The following is a 21,236-nucleotide window of genomic DNA, read 5'->3' as shown; positions in this document are numbered from 1 at the left end:
GGCCTGGTCATCTACTGCTGGGACATTTTAAAAAGTGAATCAATCATAAGTGATGACTGCATTAATATTAATAACTATTCTCTGCATTTCTGTTCACAGATCCTACTCACTTGTGTTTTATCTACCTCATCCTTAAAAATTCAAGGAGGGTGCTACCCTGAGAATGATTCGCATAGAGCAGTCTCTTTTACCATCTTGAAAATGATGGCTGAATTATAGATTAAAACCCACTTGTTTCCTCATACCCCCAGCATAATTCATATTTTCAGTTCTCCTTGGGATATTAAATTACTTTGGGACCTTAGAGGTAAGCTGTGCTAGGGCCTATTAATACATAGTTCAACAATGATCCACCATGGGCTTTGAAACTAGTTAATACCCATTAATTTTCCTTGTCTTAAATACAAATTCCCCTTTTCCCAGCAGAATGTCCCTTTTAAAATAATTACCACTAAAATCTTTAGATTATTAATATACTTCCCATTTTATTCTTAATGAAAAGTAGACAAAGCCTAATATATGAACCTCAGATCATGAAAGATCACTCTTTGCTCTGTCCAGCTAATTGGTGAAGCCTTGCCTTGGTGTGGACACATTTGGTTCCATTCAATGCCACCAATATTTACAGTATTATATATTATTAGATATTTATGGTATTATATTTGTAGCCTTTCATGGTCTCTGAGAGCCCAGTTTAGCAGATGGGCAAATATGTGAACAAATACCTATAATGTGATAAATATAACATAGAATTGTATGTTAAGCTTCATACAGAAGAGGAAGCAATCAAGTTCTCTTTGAGGGAAGGGAAGAATTAAGCTAGAGAGAAAAGGTGACATTTGTCAGAATTTAAGCAAATAAATAGAACACTCCAAGTGATGGAAATAACATGAAAGTGCACATATATACTGGACTCTGAGAAATCTAGTGAGGCTAAAATGTAGGGTGTGTGGGTCATGGGAAAGCCCCAGGACAATCTCCTAAACGGGACCTTAGCTTGCACATCACAGTGTTTCCTTCTCACGGGAAGAAGATGCTACTGACAGACTGTGACTAAGACCTGTCGTTCTTTAACAAGTTGTTGCTTGCCTCTGCTTGTCCTGCTCAGAGCCAGGCTACAAAGTTGCCCCAAGGGAGCCTAAAAGAGGGGTGGGCACACTAGCAAATCCCCTGTCTAAAGCCTTTTTGTTTAGAAATCTTTGTTCTTTGATATATTTATCAAAAATTGTGAAGACTGGTATCTCTTTGTATCCCAAATACAGCAGAAGAAAGTCAAGGTTGATTGTTACCATGGACCCAGAAAAGCAATTCAAGGGGTCAGAATGTCTGTCATCCTTTGCTGGAACAGTCACCCTTAGGGGCTTGGCTGTTGTTCACACCTTTCCGCATTCACTCCCATTACTACATGAGCCAGGCTAGCTCTGGGGTCCAGGGTTCCTGAGACTACAGAAGAAGCCTATCTTGGACAAGGGTTTAAAGCAAGAAAGACAATATCTTAACATTGTTTGGCATTTCGTTTGGTAGAGAAAAAAGGGAGAGAGATAATGTCTATCTCTTTCTCAGTGCAATTTTTATTTCAAAATAATGAGAAGATTCAAAGTTGATTCCGAACCAGGAAGAGAAATCTTCCTCATTTTTGGCAAACCCTAAAAATAGTGGGAGTGTGTGGGACGGGGTTATGACATGAAACTGGGAAGCAGGTTGGGGTCAGGTTGTGAAGAGCCTTGTACAAGGATGAGAGTTGAACTTCATTCTATATGCAAATGAGAGCTTGCCAAGATTTTTATGCAGGGAGTTTGTTGCTCAGACCTGATTCAGAGAGGGAACTTCGGTGGTGGCAGTGGTGGTGAAGGTTGTCAGAGTTGGAAGCAGGAGACTCATCAGGAGGCTACTACAATAAGCCAGGTGAGAACTGATAAAGGATTGAGCAAAGGCAGTGGCAGTGGAGTGAGTGTCTAGAACAAGAAGGATGTTGGGTAGAAGTGGCAGGACATTGTGACAGGTTAGATGTCAGAACAGGAGGTGGGTGGGAAGGAGTCAGATTCTTAGCTCGGGCAAACAGATGTATGGCAACACTGTGAACAAACACCGGAAAAGCAGGAGCAGGAGGGGTGTTTTTTGTTGTTTAGTTTTGCTTGTTTATTTATTTTTTTAAAAGATAATGAGTTTGGTTTTGAGCTGTTTGAGTTTGAGATGACTGTATGGCTTCCCGGTGGAACTGTCTGAGGGGCAGGTACTTAGGTGGTTGTTGGACAAGGAAAGTTAGATTTGGAAAACATGAGCATGCTCGTGGCTCTTGAAGCCATGGGACTGGAGGACATCACAATGATGATGGCTGAGAGAAAGAAGAGCAGTGCCTTAAGGACAGAACTTGGGGGAACTTGAACACTGAAAAGGCAACGTGAGAACAAGAACCACAGAATCCTCTGAAAGGTAGGAGGAAAATGAGGAGAGAACAAAAAAGAAGGAGCTATATCCAAGGAGAATGACGAAGAGTTTTGACACATCACATTACTCCTGCTCTGAAAGTCAGCCAGTGACCTTTACAATGAAGAGTGTCTGCTCCTTGCCAACATGTGTCTCCAGAGTTCTGGGCAGGTGCATGGTAGTTACTGACCTGACAATAACTAGAGAACCTGAACACATAAACACACACACACACACAGGGTTCAAGACTACTTATAATATGATAACCTCCTCCTCCCCAAATTACAAATTAAATATGGTTTGAGTTTGTGAAAATGACAATAAACTAACAATGAAACATTGACAGTGACTTATTGCAATATAATTATAGGACATTTGTTCATTCATTTAACAGATAAAAAAATATTGAGGATATAGGGAAGGAAAAGAAGCCTCCATCCTCCAGAAAGCTAAAGGATAACAAGGTGTGATATAATTCTGCAATCCTTAAAGATCTGTCAGATTTAGACAGCAGATCAACGGCTGCTAAAACTATTAAGTGAAAGGTTGATGGGGGACGTTATAGTGGATGGTTCAGGCTGATACCCCCTGAACCCACTGTCAGATTCATCAGCCCTGAAAGAGAGACACAGGACATGATGTGCCTCCTGATGTGATACAGCAGCAAATACTCAGCACCACCCGTGAAACACTGTGGTGGTAAAATGGAAAAGTAAATCTAATCAAGCCTCTGGATCTAATGACCAGTTGACAAGAACTATGGAGACCAGAGGAATACATTATGTTACCACGATGAAAAAGCTATCAGCCACATCTAAAATACGGGAAAATCTACCAAACAAATGAGCTGCTTTCTTTAACAAACAAATGGCATAGAAAACAAATTGGAGGGAGGATTATTGTAGATTAAAAGAGATTTAAAAGATATATCAATCAAATACTATGTGTGGACTTTGGATTCTAATTCAAACAAACATTGAGATAATCAGGGATATTTAAACACTGACTAGATACTAGATAGTATTAAGGAATTAATTAATTGATAGGTGAGATAATTGTATTGTGATTATGTTTTTAAGGAGTCCTTATAAGTAAGAGATACATACAGAAGTATTTAAGGATGAAATCATGTGATAATTAGGATTTGCTTTAAAATATTAGATTGGAGTCATGGGTAGGGGAAAAGTGTATGTGGGATATACATGAAAAAAAAACCCCACAGAAACTGATAATTACAGAATCTGGGGTTTGGGGACATGGAAATTCATTATACTATTCTCTGTAGTCTTTTGTATTTAAAAAAATCCATAACAAAACATTAAAAAAAATATGGTATCATGATTGCTATAATGCAAGTACTCCCAGCCCAGGACAATGTGGTGTCAGAGGATGTCAGGAGTGGGCACTGCTTGAAGAAGGCAATGATGCCAGTGTTTTTCAAATGTGTTACAAAAAGTGAGTTCTGCAAGATACTATTATGTGCCACACAGAGTCAAGTTGGTTTTGGAAAGAGTGGGTTCCACAAAGATCAAGGGGAGCCTTTGCTTCAGGACACACCAGTGTTGTGGGGCCCTACCACCTGTGCAATTTTCATGTGTGCTATGACTTTAAGAGGGAATATAATAGCATGTGGAACTTTTCAACTTTTTGGCCATGGGAATGTAGTTTTACAGAAGATTTTGCAGGTCACTTGGGAATAAAACTTGGGAAACACAACAGTAAGGGAATCTGAGCCTTGGAAGATTTTTATGCAGGGGTTGGGGGAATCACATACTGATGCATCTATTTTAGAACACAGTGAACACAGCATGGGACATAGATTTGGCGCTCAGACATGGAGTGGTGGGCTTGGTGCGGAGGGCCTGGGGTTCTCTAGACTAGGGTCCAAGTCCCAGCTCAGCCACATCATGGCTGTCAGCCTTGTGCTAAGCCCACCCCTCTGAACCTCAGCTTTCTACTATGGAAAATGCAAAAATACCCTCCATTATCTGGTTATTGTGAAAATTTAATGAGATAACATGCTCAAAAATGCCCTGCAAATATCAAAGGGATGTACATACAGAAGCTTTCAGCCTTCATAATCAACATACACTTCCTTGGTGTCTCTAGAAGTAGAAGTGCAGATGGAGGTGGATGGCAGAACAGAAGAAATTGGAATCTGCTTCCTTTCTGTCAATTAAAATTCTTGTGCTCAGCCACCAGCTTATCTTAAAATGATCTCCAAGATGGGCTGGCCTGGCCATCCCCCCCATGCATAACACATTGATTTTTTAAAAAAATCCATCTCTCTTCTAACCCACCTATAGAAGATGGGCAACCAGCTCTGTAAAGATAAGGAGACACACTATCCTTAAGGTCACTGAGATTCATTTAAAAATAACAAGCTCTAGAAACCACCTATATTCAGATCTCTTTCTCTTTCTAATGTGTCCTAGTTATTTTCCATCATCAGAATAAAGCCTTGGACTTTTTGGGGGGTGGGGAGTGGAGGGTCCTGTGTCCTTCAGCTTGTAACTCTTACCTCGGTCTGGACCATGTGGACCCTGTGAAGTCTTAGGTCATGCACTGCTCCATAAATGTCCACAGAGTCTCTGGAATCTAATTGCTGGAGGATTCTGTCCAGTGCAATAAATGTTCCAGTCCTACCCACACCAGCACTAGAAGAGATGGTGAAGAAGATTGAAACTTTTATCAACTTTGTCTTTCAAGACAATCTTTCTTTTCCCTTCCAATTCATGGAATATAGGAATATTTCTTTCTCTCAATGTACTCCCCCTCAAGGAAATAAAACCCAGAGTCCCAGACCTCCATGTCTTCCTCTTTTCCTTCCTCCCTGTACCATCTTGCCAGGGTAAGTATTGCTCTACATTTGGTCTATATCATTTCCATGCAGGTTTTATACTTTTCCTACATGCATATGAATCCATAAACAATGTAGTTATCTCTGTGTTTTAAACATTTACTAAAATGGTAACATGTTTTACCAAACTTTCTGCTCAATATTGTGCTTTGAGATTTATCCATGTTCTTACATGTAGATTTAAATTATTTTAAAAACTCAAATCTATTTCCTACTGATGGAAAATTAGAACATTTTTAGTTTTTCTCTGTTCAAAACAGTGTTGCAATGAACATCATTGTGTGCATGGGTGCAGATTTCTCTAGAGTTGATGCCTAAAAGCAGAACTGCTTGGTCATAGGGTCTAAACATCTTCAACTTCACTTAGGTATTGCCAAATGCTCTCCAAAGTGGTTGTATAATCTGGGGATTTTTGCTCTGCATATTTATATGACAAAGAAGAACAGTTCTTTAGTAGTCTTGAGTGAAAATGCCTGACATTCTTCAGAATGCAGGAAACTCTTGAGAGCCTCACATTCCTACTAAAAGCATCAGGGTTCTAATGACACATAAAAGCAAGGCTCCGAGGGTGCTGTGCTGACTGGGAGAAAGTGAGTACATTTGACATTTCTCTGATTGTGGCAATTCCCTGCTCTTTATTTATTAGTGCCTTTCAGTTAGGGCTATCAGTGCTGCAAACATTAATTAGCTAAACACACCGACTCCCCAGAGATAGAGGGAGAGAGGGAGACAGAGAGATGTTTTTTTTTAGGTTTATTTTATGGTCATACCATTTGAGGCAAGAAGTCAAGTAAATGGTCCCAGTTCAGGCGATGAACCATAGGAGCAAGCTGACACCAAGACAACTTGAAAATAAGCCTTTCTAATCTGCCTAAGGGGGTTCCACGCCTCAGGTCACCTTCTGGCCTGGCCTTTTCTTCAACCTCAACACTCTGGGAATGCCAGCGAAGACTCATAATTGAAAGGAAATCTTGAAAAGCAGAGAGAAAGTATTGTTTCACAACAGAAGAAGGGAAAGGGAAAAAGAGGAAGGGGAAAAACAAGACCAAGAAGGGGGGCTGCCAATGGAACCTGCCAAATTATACAACAGAAGGACTCAATTAGTAAATCTGGGGGCTGTGTACTGAGCACAGTCACGCTCTGGTCTGCTGTGCTGGGTGACCCAGGGGCTACTACTGTAGAAGCAATGACAATGGCTCAACTCAAGCAGCGTACAGTCTGGTAAGGGAGAGAAGATGATCTTAGAAATCAATCATCAACCATGCAGGAGAGAATGGAAATTTAAGAGGCAATCAGGTGCTACAGATGGCAAGTGCTACTAGAACTGGAGGGAGGTCTAGAACAGAGGTCTCAAAGGATTGGTAGTGTTTGTACAGTAGAGGAGAGAGATGAAGCCATTCCAAGGGGTAAAAATGGCAAGAGGCAAGAACAAGATTGTGCAGTCACCTTCTTGGGTAGGGTGGGAGGGGAGATGTTGGGAACTTGGATAGGAGGGTGAGATGGGGCCCAATAATGGAGGGCATGGGAGTCACATAAGGATTTTCTATTTTGTACAGTAGGAAAAAGAGCAAGAGGTAGAGAGAAGGATGGAGAACAAGGGTGAGAGAGAGGTAGGAGGTGAAGAAAGTGGAAGAGGAGAAGTCTGTGCAGAGGAGAGAGTCTGGCGAGAAATGAGAAGAGAGTGTAACAGATTCTCCCAGGGAGTAGGCAGGCTGTTGGCCCAGACAAATCCTCCATTCACCAGAATCCTCTTGCTTATGCCTTTTCTCAGTCTGTTGGGCACAGGCCCTGTACAACTGCTGTTTCACTGGCTCCCGGGCTGCCGAGTACCTGCAGTGCACCACAGTGGGCCCAGCACCATGGCTTCTGTTGACGTAGTCCCTGACAGTTCTCACAAACTGGATCAGGGACTGGGTGGTTTCTGGGACTCCATGGTCTGGCCACACCGTATAGTGAAACTGGCGGATGAGTCTGTGTGCATCGATCTGTTCCTCCTGTAGGAGCAGAGGGCAGGATCAGAAGAGGAACAACCTAAGGCAACCCTTCAAATCTGCCAACCGTGCCCACGCAGGAATTGCTATGCACTGAAATTTCAGGAGAAGACCCAGCAAAACTGGGATTCACCGGTCTCCATCTTTCCAGGATCGGTTGTTAAACGGAAGTCAAGCAAATGAACGTACACTGCATATCTTAAACTCCCTGATGGTCCACTCGGGCAGCACAGACTCTGAGACCATCTGCAGAATGAGGTCCCCGTAGTAGAGGGAATCCTGGTCTGCTGGCCAGTAATGGTCACACTTCACCTAGAGGGAGATGAAAAGAAAAAAGTGAGTCCAGAAACATGGCTCCTTTGTGACTCCAGACTGTCCCTCCTCAAAATGTCTCCCTGGGTTAGGAATCCAGGGTCAGCTACTAAAGCAGTTTGGCCATCTGCTTTGAAATAACCTGCTCATGGTCTTTGCAGATGTCAGACTGCAGCTCCAAGTGAAGGTGAGACGAGAACAACTGCTGTACAAGGAGCAAAAAAATTAAAAAAACCCAGCCTTTGTATTTATTTGCCTTCCATTTCAGGCTCAGTGTTAAGTGGCTTGAGCTATTTGGTTGAGTTCCATATAAACCATGTCTTAGAATTTATTATTCTTTCTGAAGAAAGATCCATTAGGGCAGAGGAAGGCATTGTCTTCCTGGTCCTCCTCTGTTCATAGTTTGACATTGCTTGTTCTTTCCTAGGCCAAGTGCCACATTCCAAGCAATCTTGGAGAGGTCAGTGCATTTAGCTACACTTACATGTCCGTGCACAATGATGGGAGAAAGAGGACTGTGAACAAATATTTATTGAGCACAGATACTGGGCACTTTACATATAATCTTCTCAAATCCTCAAAGTAACCCTACAAAGTAGAGGATTAAAAGTGCATTGCAAGAGCTTGCTTAATTTTTCCAGAGAGCTATATTTTACTTTGTGTCTACAGACACTTCTCTCCTTCTTTCCCCAAAGCAGGGTCAGATCCAGGTCCAGTGACTCTGGCAGGGTCTCTCTCCTGGCAATGCACTGAAGGAGGGAGCAGACAGGTGGCCAGTTACTCTTATCTGTGTTAGGGCACTTCTGACCATTCCAGTCCACAAATGGAAACACCTTTGACCGAAACTTCAGACCCAGAATTAGAATCAGGTGCCACCTGGATTTACTACCACAGCCTTGGTTTTGTTTGTTTGTTTGTTTTAATTTTATTCTAGACACATATATACAACCTAAATTTCCCCCTTTAACTACATTCAAATACATAACTCAGGGCTCTTAATTACATTCACAGTGCTGTGCACCATCACCACCATTACCAAAACTTTCCCATCATTTCTGATAGAAACACCACACATTTCAAGCCTTAACTTCCTATTCTTCACCCCCACCCATCCCTTGGGTTTAGCTTATTTCACTCAACATGATGTCTTCAAGGTTCATCCACATTTTCACCTGTATCAGAAGTTCATTCCTTTTTACAGCTGGATTTTGTCAATTGCTTTTTCTGTGTTGATTGAGATGATTATGTGGTTTTCCCCTTCATACTGTTAATGTGGTACATTATATTAGTTGCTTTTCTTATGTTGGACCACCCTTGCATACCTGGGATAAATCCCACTTGATCACGGTGCATAATTCTTTTAATGTGCTGTTGCATTTGGTTTGCTGGTCTTTTCTTAAGGAATTTTGCATCAATAGTCATAAGAGATACTGGTTTGTAATTTTCTTTTCTTGTGGTGTCTTTATCCGGCTTTGGTATGAGGGTGACAGTGGCCTTGAAGAATGAATTAAGTAGTGTTCCCTCCTCTTCAATTTTTTGGAAGAGTTTCAGCAATATTGATGTTAATTCTTCTTAGATTGTTTGGTAAAATTCCCCTGTGATGCCGTCTGCTCCTGGACATTTCTTTGTTGTGAGGTTTTTGCTTACAGATTCAATCGTTTCGTTAGTTGTTTGTTGAGTTCTTCTATTTCTTCTTGAGTCAATGTAGTTGTTTGTGGGTTTCAGGGAATTTGTCCATTTCATCTAGGTTATCTAATTTGTTGTTTGTAGTGTCCTCTTATAGTCTTTTTTATTTCAGCACAGTCAGTAGTAATGTCCCCTTTATCTTTTCTGATTTTGGTTGTTTATATCCTCCCTCTCTTTTACTTTGTCAGTCTAGCTAAAGGTTTAAGAATTTTATTGACCTATTCAAAGAACTAACTTTTAGTTTTGTTGATTCTCTATTTTTTTTTTTTAATTCTCCATTTCATTTATCTCCACTCTGATCTTTCTCTACTTCTGCTCACTTTGGGTTTGGATTGCTCCTCTTTTTCTGGTTATTCAAGTTTTAGGGTTAGGTCTCTGAGTTGAAATTTTTCTTCTTTTTTTAATGTAAGCATTTATAGCCATAAATTTCTCTCTCAGCACTGCCTTTGCTGCATACTATAGGTTTTGGTATGTTGCATTTTCATTTTCATTTGCCTCAAGATATTTCCTAATTTCCCTTGTGATTTTTTTCTTTAATCCATTGGTTGTTTAAGAGCACATTGTTTAATTTCTGCATATTTGTGAATTTTCCATTCCTCCTTCTGTTACTGATTTCCAGTTTCATTCCATTGTGTTCAGAGAAGATACATTGTATGATTTCAAAATTTTTTAATTTATTGATACTTGTTCTGTGACCTAACATATGGTATATACTGGAGAATGATCCATGTGCATTTAAGAAGAATGTGTATTCTGTTGTTGTTGGGTAAACTGTTATATATGTCTGTTAGGTCTAGTTGGTTTAGAGTATTATTTGAGTCTTCTGTTTCCTTATTGAACTTCTGATGAGATGTTCTAGCCATTACTGAAAGTGATACATTAAAGTGTCCTCTTAAAATATCATGAGTAATACTTTATAAAAATGGAAACAATATACATCAGGATCTGTAATTAACTGCTTTGCAGGCCCTTACAACTAATTATTTGCTGCTTGTACAGAAAATGAAAATTAGTTGACATTCGTAAGAAACATCTGAATAATAAGGAATGTTAAACCAGTGTAGAAATAGAATTCATTTTACTTAGCACCAGTTTGTTTTCCTTAATAAGGGCTCATCTCCATTAGAAAATGGAGTCATCCTGCATGATTACTTTAACAGAAGAAATTTTCAATAGATGAAGTTTTTAGTGCCTGAGGAAGGCAAGAGTTGCTACCCTATGCTTAACAAAGCTAAGATTGTGATTTTGAATAATCACTAGTCTTTAAATACATGTGAGAAATTGGCATTTAACATGCTCATTATTTTCTTTAGGGTTCCCCTCTCCATTGGAACATTGAACTTTTCAGTTTGCCAGAACAAAAACTTTAAAAACTCTGCTCTTTTAAGTTTAGAGACATGTTGAAAAGAGGAAAAGAACTTGCATTGTCATTTTCCACCAGATAAGAATTATATTAGAGACTGATTAGATGATAAGGTGACAAATTCTGTTGTCTGGGATCCAAGTTATTAGCCTCCTAGGTATTTAAATTCCATTACTAGACACTGATTTCTTACAAGTGAATTGCAGAAGATTTTTTGATTTCATAATTCCTGTAGCAGAAGAGCTTTCACCTCACTGAATTTTCACCTCATGTTGATGGGGGTTCCCAGATACATGAGTGCTACTTTCAAGACTGTAGAATCCAGATGGCCCAGCCTTGACCCTGTAATGAACCTCGAGCCTTAGAACAAAATTATGCAGATGCCCTGTTTGGTCATGGAGTTATTTCCTTGTGATCTAGTCCATCTCTGTTTATGCATGTGTTAGCATTGCATTGATAACTTGGAGCAGTGATGTACTGTAATATTTGGAACACAAAACAATAAATTTTATTTTATTGTTTATACTTAAAAAGTAGATCTCACCACCCTATTAGACAACGTAGCCCTCTTGTTCTTTGTCTTTTGATATGCATAAATTAAATCCTTTATAACCTATGCTTATAAAAACTTAGGTTGTTTATTGGAATATAAAATATTTTCCAGGTTTCTTAATGAGTTGACATGAGCTGTTTTAATTACTGTGGTATAATTTCAGAGCATTAGAATTATTGAAAATCAGAAAATGGTTGATTGAAGCTTATTCCTGAAATGCCTTTTGTGGGTCTGATACTAGGAAAGTTATTTTAATGTGCCTCACCTTATGGAGATGTAAAATTTTGTATTTCTTTTCATTGTAGTATTTTGGGAATATAATATATATTTTATATAATATGTAATCCATGCTAGTATCTTAGCAAGGAGAATTTTCCCCCAGTAGGGGAAAATACTGTATGCATTATTATGGAAGTGACTGTTTTACCTCATAAGGCCACACATTTGATCTATATGCTAAGTGACAGAAGATTTTAATGTAGTGATAATAGGATGTATTTCCTCTAAAATTCGCCTTATTGGACTATATCAATCATTGCTTTTAAACAGATATTTTGCCATTTTGGCCAAAAGAAATACACTGAGTAGTTATAATTAATTTTAAAGTGGGGGAAAAGTCCAGTATATTAAGGTCTGGAATAATTATTATTATAAAATCTTTTCAAAATTAAAAAAAAAGAGACAAGTTTAATTTTCTTTTAATTTTTGATTTTTTATAGTGTATGAATTATATAATACTTGCCATCTAAATTAACAAAAAGAGCACACTATTTTTTTAAGAATGTTTCTTTGAGTTTCAAAGGCATACAGGTCTGGCTATAAGCAGAAAAATACCATGTAACATTTTGACTTTTTATGAAAATGTTAAATATTGTAAGAAAGCTATCTTCTCTCATATTTATCTTTACTGTGATGTATTTATTATAAAGTAGGGAATAAATGAATGTGGATTGCTGTTAACTGTAAACACTTCTGTAAGTCAGCATTTTTTGACCACCTACTGTGTGCACAGCACTACTGGCAAAATTTTTTAAGACATTGTTAGCATTTAAAAATAACTATTTAAAAAATCACCTACAAATCTGAGTCTTGTAATATGTATATTTAAGTTATTTTTGTTTTTATAGATTTGTTATTAAAATGAACATTAAAGTATACTATACAGCTTCCACATTAAAAAAGACTGCTTTGGATTTGCTTTGAATTTTACCAATGTGTGAATTGTAAAAATTCTTTACCTACAGACTTTAAAAGAACAATTAAAAATTATCTATGGCTGTTTTAAATAGTCTATAGTGATTTATAAGGTTGTAGTCAACTTATTTAAGAAACAATTATCCTGTGTAAAACCATTTTCAAATAGCAAGATAGTGCTTGTTTTTTTATTACGTCAAGTGCAACTCAGTATGCTGTGTGGCAAAATATTATATAAATAAGCTGGGTTTACTAAATGTATATTTAAAAAGTCTGTTTTTATCTGATATTAATATAGCTACCCCATCTCTCTGTTGGTTACTGCTTACATGGAATATTTTTTTCTAGCCTTTCACCTTCAACCTGTTTTGGATTTAAGATGAGTCCCCTGTTTACAAAACAGCATAAAATTGGACCATGTTCATTTTATCCATTCTGCCAATCTCTGCCTTTTGATTGGAAAGTTTAAACCATTTACATTTAAAGTCACTAGTGATCATGCAGAACTTTCCTCTGCATTACTCTCTATAAGTCCTATAACTTTTTTCTCTCTTAGTTCTTCTGTTCCTAGTTTCATATTTATTTGATTTTTTTGTATTGTACCTTATTGAGTCCTTCATTTATGTATCTGGATATATTTTTCATATATTCTCCTTGTTGTTACCATGGAGTAACATCCTAAAACTATAACAATCATATTTGATTTGATACAAACTTGACTTCAGTAGCATAGCATATACATACACTTTCTTTTACCCTTCTGTTCCTCCATCTTTTATTATACTTGTTACAAATTATATCTTTGTACTTTGTATGTCTAAAACCATAGATTTATCATTACCTTTTTATGCATTTTCATTTTTGCACCTGTAGGAAGTAAGAAGTGGAGATACATACCAAAAAATACAATATAATAGTAAATGGCATTTATAATTAATCAAGTGGTTACTGTACCAGTTTGATGTATTATGTCCCCCAAAATGCCATTATCTTTGATGCAGTCTTGTGGGTAGACATATTAGTGTTGATTAGATTGTAATTCTTTGAGTGTTTCCATGGAGATGTGACCCACCCAATTGTAGGTGATAACACTGATTAAAAAATTTCCATGGAGGTGTGGCCCTGCCATTCATCATGGGCCTTGATTAGTTTACTGGAGCACTATATAAGCTCAGACAGAAGGAGTGAGCTTGCTACAGCCAAGAGGGACACTTTGAAAAATGAACAGGAGCTGAGAGAGGAGCTGCAGTTTACAGAGACATTTTGGAGATGGCCTTTGAAAGCAGTCTTTTGCTCCTGAGAAGCTAAGAGAGGACAAATGCCCCAAGAGCAACTGAGAGTGACATTTTGAAGAGAAGCTGCAGCCTGGAGAGGAACATCCTGGAAGAAAGCCATTTTGAAACCAGAACTCTGGAATAGATGCCAGCTGCATGCCTTCCCAGCTAACAGAGGTTTTCTGGATGCCACTGGCCATCCTCCAGTGAAGGCACCCAATTGTTGATGCCTTACCTTGGACATTTTATGGCCTTAAGACTGTAACTCTGTAACCAAATAAACCCCCTTTATAAAAGCTGATCCATTTCTGGTATTTCGCATAATGGCAGCATTGGCAAACCGCAACAGTTACCTTCACTGGAAGTCTTTGTTTCTTTATGCACTTTGAACTGCTGTCTAGTGTTCTTTCCTTTCAGTCTGAAGAACTCCCTTTAGCATTGCTTGTAGGGCAGACCTAGTGGTGATGAACTCCCTCAGCTTTTGTTTATCTGAGGATGTCTTAATCTCTTCCTCATTTTTGTAAGAAAGTCTTGCCAGATGTAAAATTACTGGTTGGCATTAGTTTTCTTTCAGCACTATAAATATTTTAACCCATTGCCTTCTTACCTCCATGGTTTCTGATGAGAAATCAGGACTTATTCTAATTTGGATTTCCCTGTACATAACATGCAACTTGTCTCTTGCAACTTTCAGCCCAAGGGGAATGCAAAGTGTAGGCTCCCCCTATCTTTTCTGGGCCTGTGTCTTGTCCTGGGCTTGTGCTTGGTAGTGGCTTAGGAGTTCCCCTGTTTACAGGAGTGTGAATGCCTCCTCTACTTCCCAGGAGTCAGACCTTCTACCTCTCCTGCAGGTCTTAAAACAGGTAAACCTTTGCCCCAGGCCACCCTCCTCAATTACTTTGTACACTGCTTTCATTGTCTCAAGCTGTTTTTGCCTGGCAGGGAACTTCTGAAAGGGGGAGAGGCACCCTGAAGAGGAGTTTCCCAAGATGGTTTTTCCTAGCTGGAACATAGCCAGGGACCCACAAAGGAGTGTCAGCTAGCTCCAAACGGCCCTGGGGAGGAAATGAGAGAAGGGCCAGGAAGGGTGCCAGGAGCTTCTCCCAGCTCTCCCCAAAGCTGCACTTTCTTAACTCAGCCCCTGTCCAGTCAATGTAGCCCTTCACCTGTCCCCACAAGCTCTGAGGAAGGTTACTGTCTGTAAGCCCCCTCCGATGTCTTGCCTGAGGTGGGCTGGAACAATGGCTGCCTTCAGAGCTGGGCCCTCAGAGATCTGAAGTAGCTAATCAAAAGCAGTGATCAGCAATCGGATAGTGTGCTCCTCTGGATCTTGAGGAACTGGATTTGTATGTCCCTCTCTGGCACCAACAAGCTACGCCAGGTGCCAGTCCCCACGGCTGCCTGCTGCGAGAGTGGAGGATGGGCAATGGTAATAACTGCCGTGTGGAGAGAATGACTTATTGGTATTCACGGTAATTTAGCAGCCTCTTCCTTCAGCTCTTTCCAGGATGCTGCACAGTGTTCCACTGGACTCTGGAGTTTCAAAAGAGTTGATTCAGACAGTTCCTGCCTCTTTAATAGTTGTTCTGGGGGAGGGACTGATTCTGGAGCTGCCTACTCCACCATCTTCCCACAATTCTCTTACCACAGTCTTTTATGAACTGAGTGGCTAAATTCACTAACAATGTTTTCACATGACCCCTACTTGGCTTTTGTGGGGTTTAACTTTTGGTGGTGGGGTTGAATCCTCCCAGGTGGTAGAAAGTAAAGCAGGGAAGTCAGGGAGGCTGTTTACTCACCCGGCCCTTCTCAACACACTGGGTCACCATGACGATGTTATGAACATTTTGTTCCCACGTCATTTTCCAGAAGTCATCCTTGGTGCCAGGAAGCGGTCCCTGAGTAGCGATGTATTCTCTTCTAAAGCTGTTGCCCTGTGATGAAATTACAATGTGGAGAATCAGAAACAATAGTCCTCTTAAGAACTATAAACAGAGGATTGGCTCTGCAGATAAGATGATATGTAGATCTCTGCCAGGCCCCTGACTTGAGGAAAAGATACAAACACAAGTGTCAAGGCTTGGGAGTGGGAAATCGAGGGGCCAGAGCACTGAACTATTGTAAGAGCCAATTCCCTTTTATTAGACTGGGTCTATTCTAAAAGGCTAATGAAGGACTCAGGCAATACTCTAGAAAACACTCCATCCTCATTATGTAATTATGTGGACAAGTGTCTCCATTCTTCTCTCTCTCTCTCTCTCTCTGTGTGTGTGTGTGTGTGTAGATTGTCTAAGACACTGACTTTGAGCAGGCTCTTTCCCTATTTAACATAGAAGAGTTCTAGTCATTTTATGACTGATGTTAGCATAATATTGGTAAGCAATGTCATGTAAGGGACACTTAAAAGGAAGATAAACCACTGTTCACGGAGATCTACCATATGACATGCAGTAGGCAGGAGCTTTCACAGATTTTATTTAATTCTAACTATGACTCTAGGAGCTAGGCTATTTTCACCCACTCATTCTGCACTCCAGCAATATGGACTGACTTACAGCTCTTTTTTCCTTCGCCTCTCTGCAAAGCCTCTGCATTATGTCACCTCTGCCTCCTCCTAGCACCCACCCATCCCAGTGCTGCCTCTCATCTGGCTAATCCTTATTTGTCTTCCAAGTCTCAGAATGTTGCCTGCTCTGTGGAACCTTTTTTTTTTTTTTTTAAATTCAGTTTTATTGAGATATATTCACATATCATACAATCATCCGTGGTATACAATCAACTGTTCATAGTACCATCATATAGTTGTGTATTCATCACCCCAATCTATTTTTTGAACATTTTCCTTATACCAGAAGAAGTAAAAATAAGAATAAAAAATAAAAGTAAAAAAGAACACTCAAATCATTGCCCCCCCCCCACCCTATTTTTCATTTAGTTTTTGTCCCCATTTTTCTACTCATCCATGTGGAACCTTCTTTTATCTTCCTTTCTGCTGGGGGATATTCTCCTCCCACATGCTCCAGTGGCAACCTCTAGCCTGTTCCTTCTCAGAGCCTGGTCCTCAGAGCAGCTGCATCAGGATTACCTAGGAGTTTGTTTGAAATGCTGAATCCCAGGCCCCACCCCAAGCCCTCCTGAATCAGAGCCTGCATTTTAGCAAGATATTTAGATGAAGCTTGTGTACAATGATGTTGGAGAAGCCCTTCTAGCAAGTTTCTCGTGGTGTGGCAACTTTCTGATGCCCCAACTCTTCTGAGAATCCCTTGAGGGTCAGGATCCCATCTTATCCTGTCCCTGCACACAGTGTTGGACTTATACTTAGCACTTACTTAGTAAGTATTTACTGGATGAATGAATGATTACTTAAGGTAAATATTATTATCCTTAGTTTTCGGAAAAGGAAATTGAGGCCCAGAAAGGAGACATAACTTGCCTAAATTCATAGAATCAGCAAGGGGCAGAGGTGGAATTCAAACCTGGATTTCCCTGACCTGAGAGGTCTTTCTACTGTAGAGAGCTGCAGGAAGTTGGAAAGATACAGGTGTGAAGCAGAGCCCAATGGTTTGACACAACCCTTGAGTTGTATTTATGGTTTTCAAAAATCCAAGTAACATGGGATTGGCTACCCTACTTAGGTAACCTTAGCAAGTGGAGGTTCGGCTTCCTTAGGGAGAGCTAATCTTGGCTAGGAATGGCAGAGAGAAAATGACCTCAGAAAATGCCTTCTGGGCTCATTATAATCTAGCGTGACTACAGCCATCATGAAAAATGGGCCTTAGCAATGGTTGAATTGGACTCATCATGTTCTGTGGCAATCAGGCACTGTTGGTTGAAAGCAACAGACATGGTCTTTCAAAACCTATAAACATTTGCAGACCTTGAAATGAGCACAGTGGGCACATACAGGAGGAGAACCACTTGCAGAGGAGCCACCTATCAAAGCTCCGTCCTTGGGCAGCAAGGCCTAGTGGTTCACTTACAGGGATGTAGCTGGCATTGATGTAGTCGGAGCATGGATCATCATCTACATTGGACAGCTTTACACGTGTGGCATCATCTGGGAAGAAGGTGATTGAGAGAGATTTGACATTGAATCTTGGGGATGATTCTCTTATCCCCTGGAGGGATGTGCCCATAAACAAACAAATTAAAACCCAAGTGCCCTTTGAAACCCCATCTGTGCTTCCCTTTGAAGCACTTTGACAGCTGCCCGATGGAGCAGTCAGCTCCCTATCACCCACTAAGATAAGAACACAATATTGCTGCACCCACTAAGATAAGAACAACACAATAATTGTTAACCAGAGACTTTTTTCAGCTAACCCAGGTCTGCTTAACATCGGAGCCCTTGCTGTTAACTGCATTACTGCTGTTAAGCCTCCAAGGAGAAACAGGAAGGCCACATGGTGAAATGTCAACAGCATAAGAGGCCTCTCATAACCAGAATTTAGCTGGTTGTTACTCTTCTGGCAGGAAGTGTGCTCACATGCACCTTATTTCTTTTTAAAGGCATTCAGAGCCTGAGATCTCCAGTATCCTGCCATACCATATTTCTTTAGTCCCATTTTATTCCTGGAAAAGAGGGAAATAGCTAGAGGAAGACAGGATTACAAATTTTACCCCCAAACTTACAGGGCAATATATTGTTGTATCGATTTTTCCCTCTATTCTCCGGCAAGAGTGCAATGTCACATGATTGGTTTCTACCCACGTCTTTTAAGTCCTATTAGGTAATAACAATAATAAAAAAAAGTTTGCAAATGACAGAATATGAAATGGAATAGGCAAATCACACAGTCCTCGAGATACGTAATATAAAAATATTAACCCTGGTTACTGTTTGTGGAATGCCTAGTATTTAATGTGTATTAGATCTTATAACATCCCCACAAGGGAGGAATTCTTATCCCCAATTTTTGGAGGGCAGATGGAGGCTCCAGGTGATAACTAACTTGCCCCAGGACACACAAGTAGCAAAGCTGGGAATCGAATTCAAAGCTGGTCACTTTTTTGCAAACCACACTGTCTCCCAGTCAAGCAAATGGCCAGGTCAAATAAATGACAACATTAGGTTTGCATTTGAAACTTGTTGATTCTTTCTTACCATGTAATTCAAGTAGCATTCTGTTTGCTGTTCTATCTGGAACTCAATCTGGCCTCTGGAACTAGGTGGTATATTGTGCAGGGAAAGGATTCAGGCACAAAAGAGCACCCAGCTGAGCTACGAGGCATCATCCTAACTCCTGAGCCCCATCAGCCTGTGATTCTGCAGTAAAGGTTAGGAGAGCTATGGGTACTAAAGCATCATTGCATCTGACTCATACCTCGTATTCCTTGGACAGCAGGTAGTTGGAGTCAGCCTGTAGCTTCATGAAGTGCCCTTCAAACTGATTTACTTTTATTGGGCTATAATTAAAAATGTAACAAAAAGAAAAGAAAGTTACTGAAGAAAAGGGAAAATGCCATAACCCATCTGAGTCACATTCCAAAAGCAGACAATATAGCAATTAATGAGTACTCTCTCTTACCAAGAAGTTTTCCGATTACTGTGAAGGAAAGCCAAAAGAAGAAGAAAGACCCTGTTAGTAAATCTCACATAATACAATCAACTCATCTTTCAGTAAGTCATGGGAAGGAAAATGCGGTGGTTACCCTTTCTGGCCCAGATTCAAGTGGACAGATAATGGTCGATCCCGGCGAATACTCAAGCGGGCAGAGGGCCTGTCTCGACCGTGGCTGAAATATAAGGGAGAGGATTTTTGTTCTGATTATTAAGCTTGATTTGAGTAAATTTTTCCATTTATGGTAATACTGTGCATGTTTGTGCTCATATGGATTTTTCAGTATTTATGTAGTTTTACTCTTAGCCAACATCTCCTTGAGGGAAGGGAAGGGAAGGAAGAACATAAAAAGAAATAGGTTTTCCCACTCAAAAATGGATCTGTGCAGTAGCTGAGCATTTGCCTCCTGGTTTTTGGCTACAGGTCATAATCACTTCCCACACTCTCGATAAAACTTTCTTAAAAAACAACAGTAAACCTCCGATGTGAGACATGACTGCAAGAGAGAGGACAATGTGCTAAAAAAGGAAATCCTTTAAGAGAAGAGGGCAGAGCATTGGGGACACGTGCTAGTTGGTTATTTTTTGTTCTCTCTTACATTTAGGTGGCAGATCTGCGCCACAGAGTGATGACATCAGCTATAGTTTTCACACAATTCAGAAAAGTACTTGGGTAAACAACTTGCGAACCTCTCTGTCTTCAGAAGGAGACTGAACCACACAAAAAATGTTTTTATCCTGTGCAAAAGGAGTTATTTCATAGTCATATGATGCTAGAGATGGTCCCTTAGTCATTGGGTAAGGGTAAAATTCATCAGTGGTATATAGAATTGCTGAAAAAAATGTAAGTCATGGTTTTAGAGTTTGACTTCATTTTATTGAGAAACAAAGTGACTTAACTTGGAGAAACTTAAATTATTTTCCCGTCTTACTTTTCAGGCTAAGGGACATTTTCAGTTGTATCTTTAAGGCTGTGGACCTCCTCAGCAAAGGAATCTTTGTACTCACCTCACTTTCCGTCTACAGATGAATAAGGCAACAACAGCCACCAGCATGCCAATTAAGAACAGACCAGCACTGACACCTTCGATAACTCCAAACAAGGGCTCTGCAACAATCCAGACAGAAACAACAAACCCAGATGGGGAAATTAGTACTGAGAAACCAATAAGAGAACTACTGAAGCCCTCTCTCCCAAGAAAGATGCTTGTATGGAGGCATTTATCTATCTCCAAAGGCTAGGAGTATGCAGCTGGGAAGATGAAACCTTGGTTTCTACACTTTATCAGTAATATGGGCATTGTATTTTTGAAGTTAATGGTGTTTAGCTTATAAAGGAATTTTGGACTTCATTCGCACTTGTACATAAAGCTTGGGGCATCTGAGATAAAGGACAGCATTTAAAATGGAGGGCATACCATTTGTTACTAATATAACAGTACTATTTCATTTATATGAAACACGTTACAAAGCATTCGGGGTTTTGGCAAATCCAGTGAATTGGCTTTGGATTATTTAAAAGGAATCTCATTTTTATTATCAGGTATGATACTGCCACTGGGAATTTATGAACTGATATGAGTAGCCCATTTTTAAAAAACAGATTTATTGAGATATGATTCTCATATCACATAATTCACCCATTTAAATGATAAACTTCAATAGTTTTTAGTATAGTCAGAATTGTACAACCATCAGCAGAATCAATTTTATATCATTTTCATCACCCACAAAAGAAACCTAAACCCATCAGCAGTTACTTTCCATTTCTTTCTTCCCCCAGTCTCTGGCAACCACCAATCTATTTTCTGTCTTTATGAATTTGTCTGTCCTGAACATTTCATATAAATGGAATCATACAGTATGTGGCCTTTTATGTCTGGTTCTTTTAGTTGTAGCATAATGTTTTCAAGGTTCATCCATGTTGTAGCATGTATCAGTGCTTCATTCTCATGGCAGAATTATGTTCCATCATATGGATACACCACATTTTGTTTATCTATTCACCAGTTGATG

General features: G+C 39.7%; 1 protein-coding gene across 2 annotated transcripts in view; it reads right to left on the bottom strand.

Moving 5' to 3' along the window:
• PTPRB (protein tyrosine phosphatase receptor type B) overlaps positions 1 to 21,236 on the bottom strand; it is a 128,945-nt gene that overhangs the window by 8,782 nt on the left and 98,927 nt on the right. For both annotated transcript variants that reach the window (XM_037848206.1, XM_037848207.1), the window contains 10 exons: positions 20,229 to 20,328; positions 19,313 to 19,396; positions 19,189 to 19,206; positions 18,985 to 19,066; positions 18,293 to 18,383; positions 17,641 to 17,717; positions 15,460 to 15,594; positions 7,468 to 7,590; positions 7,118 to 7,281; positions 4,949 to 5,084 (listed from right to left, as the gene is read on the bottom strand). In XM_037848206.1, coding sequence (XP_037704134.1) covers positions 4,949 to 5,084; positions 7,118 to 7,281; positions 7,468 to 7,590; positions 15,460 to 15,594; positions 17,641 to 17,717; positions 18,293 to 18,383; positions 18,985 to 19,066; positions 19,189 to 19,206; positions 19,313 to 19,396; positions 20,229 to 20,328 — 1,010 coding nt within the window. The remainder of the gene's footprint in view (positions 1 to 4,948; positions 5,085 to 7,117; positions 7,282 to 7,467; positions 7,591 to 15,459; positions 15,595 to 17,640; positions 17,718 to 18,292; positions 18,384 to 18,984; positions 19,067 to 19,188; positions 19,207 to 19,312; positions 19,397 to 20,228; positions 20,329 to 21,236) is intronic.

Source organism: Choloepus didactylus, chromosome 8 (assembly GCF_015220235.1).
Source record: "Choloepus didactylus isolate mChoDid1 chromosome 8, mChoDid1.pri, whole genome shotgun sequence".
Classification (NCBI taxonomy): Eukaryota; Metazoa; Chordata; class Mammalia; order Pilosa; family Megalonychidae; genus Choloepus; species Choloepus didactylus.
Note: the sequence above shows the minus strand (reverse complement) of the source record. Positions and strands in the feature narration are given on the sequence as shown.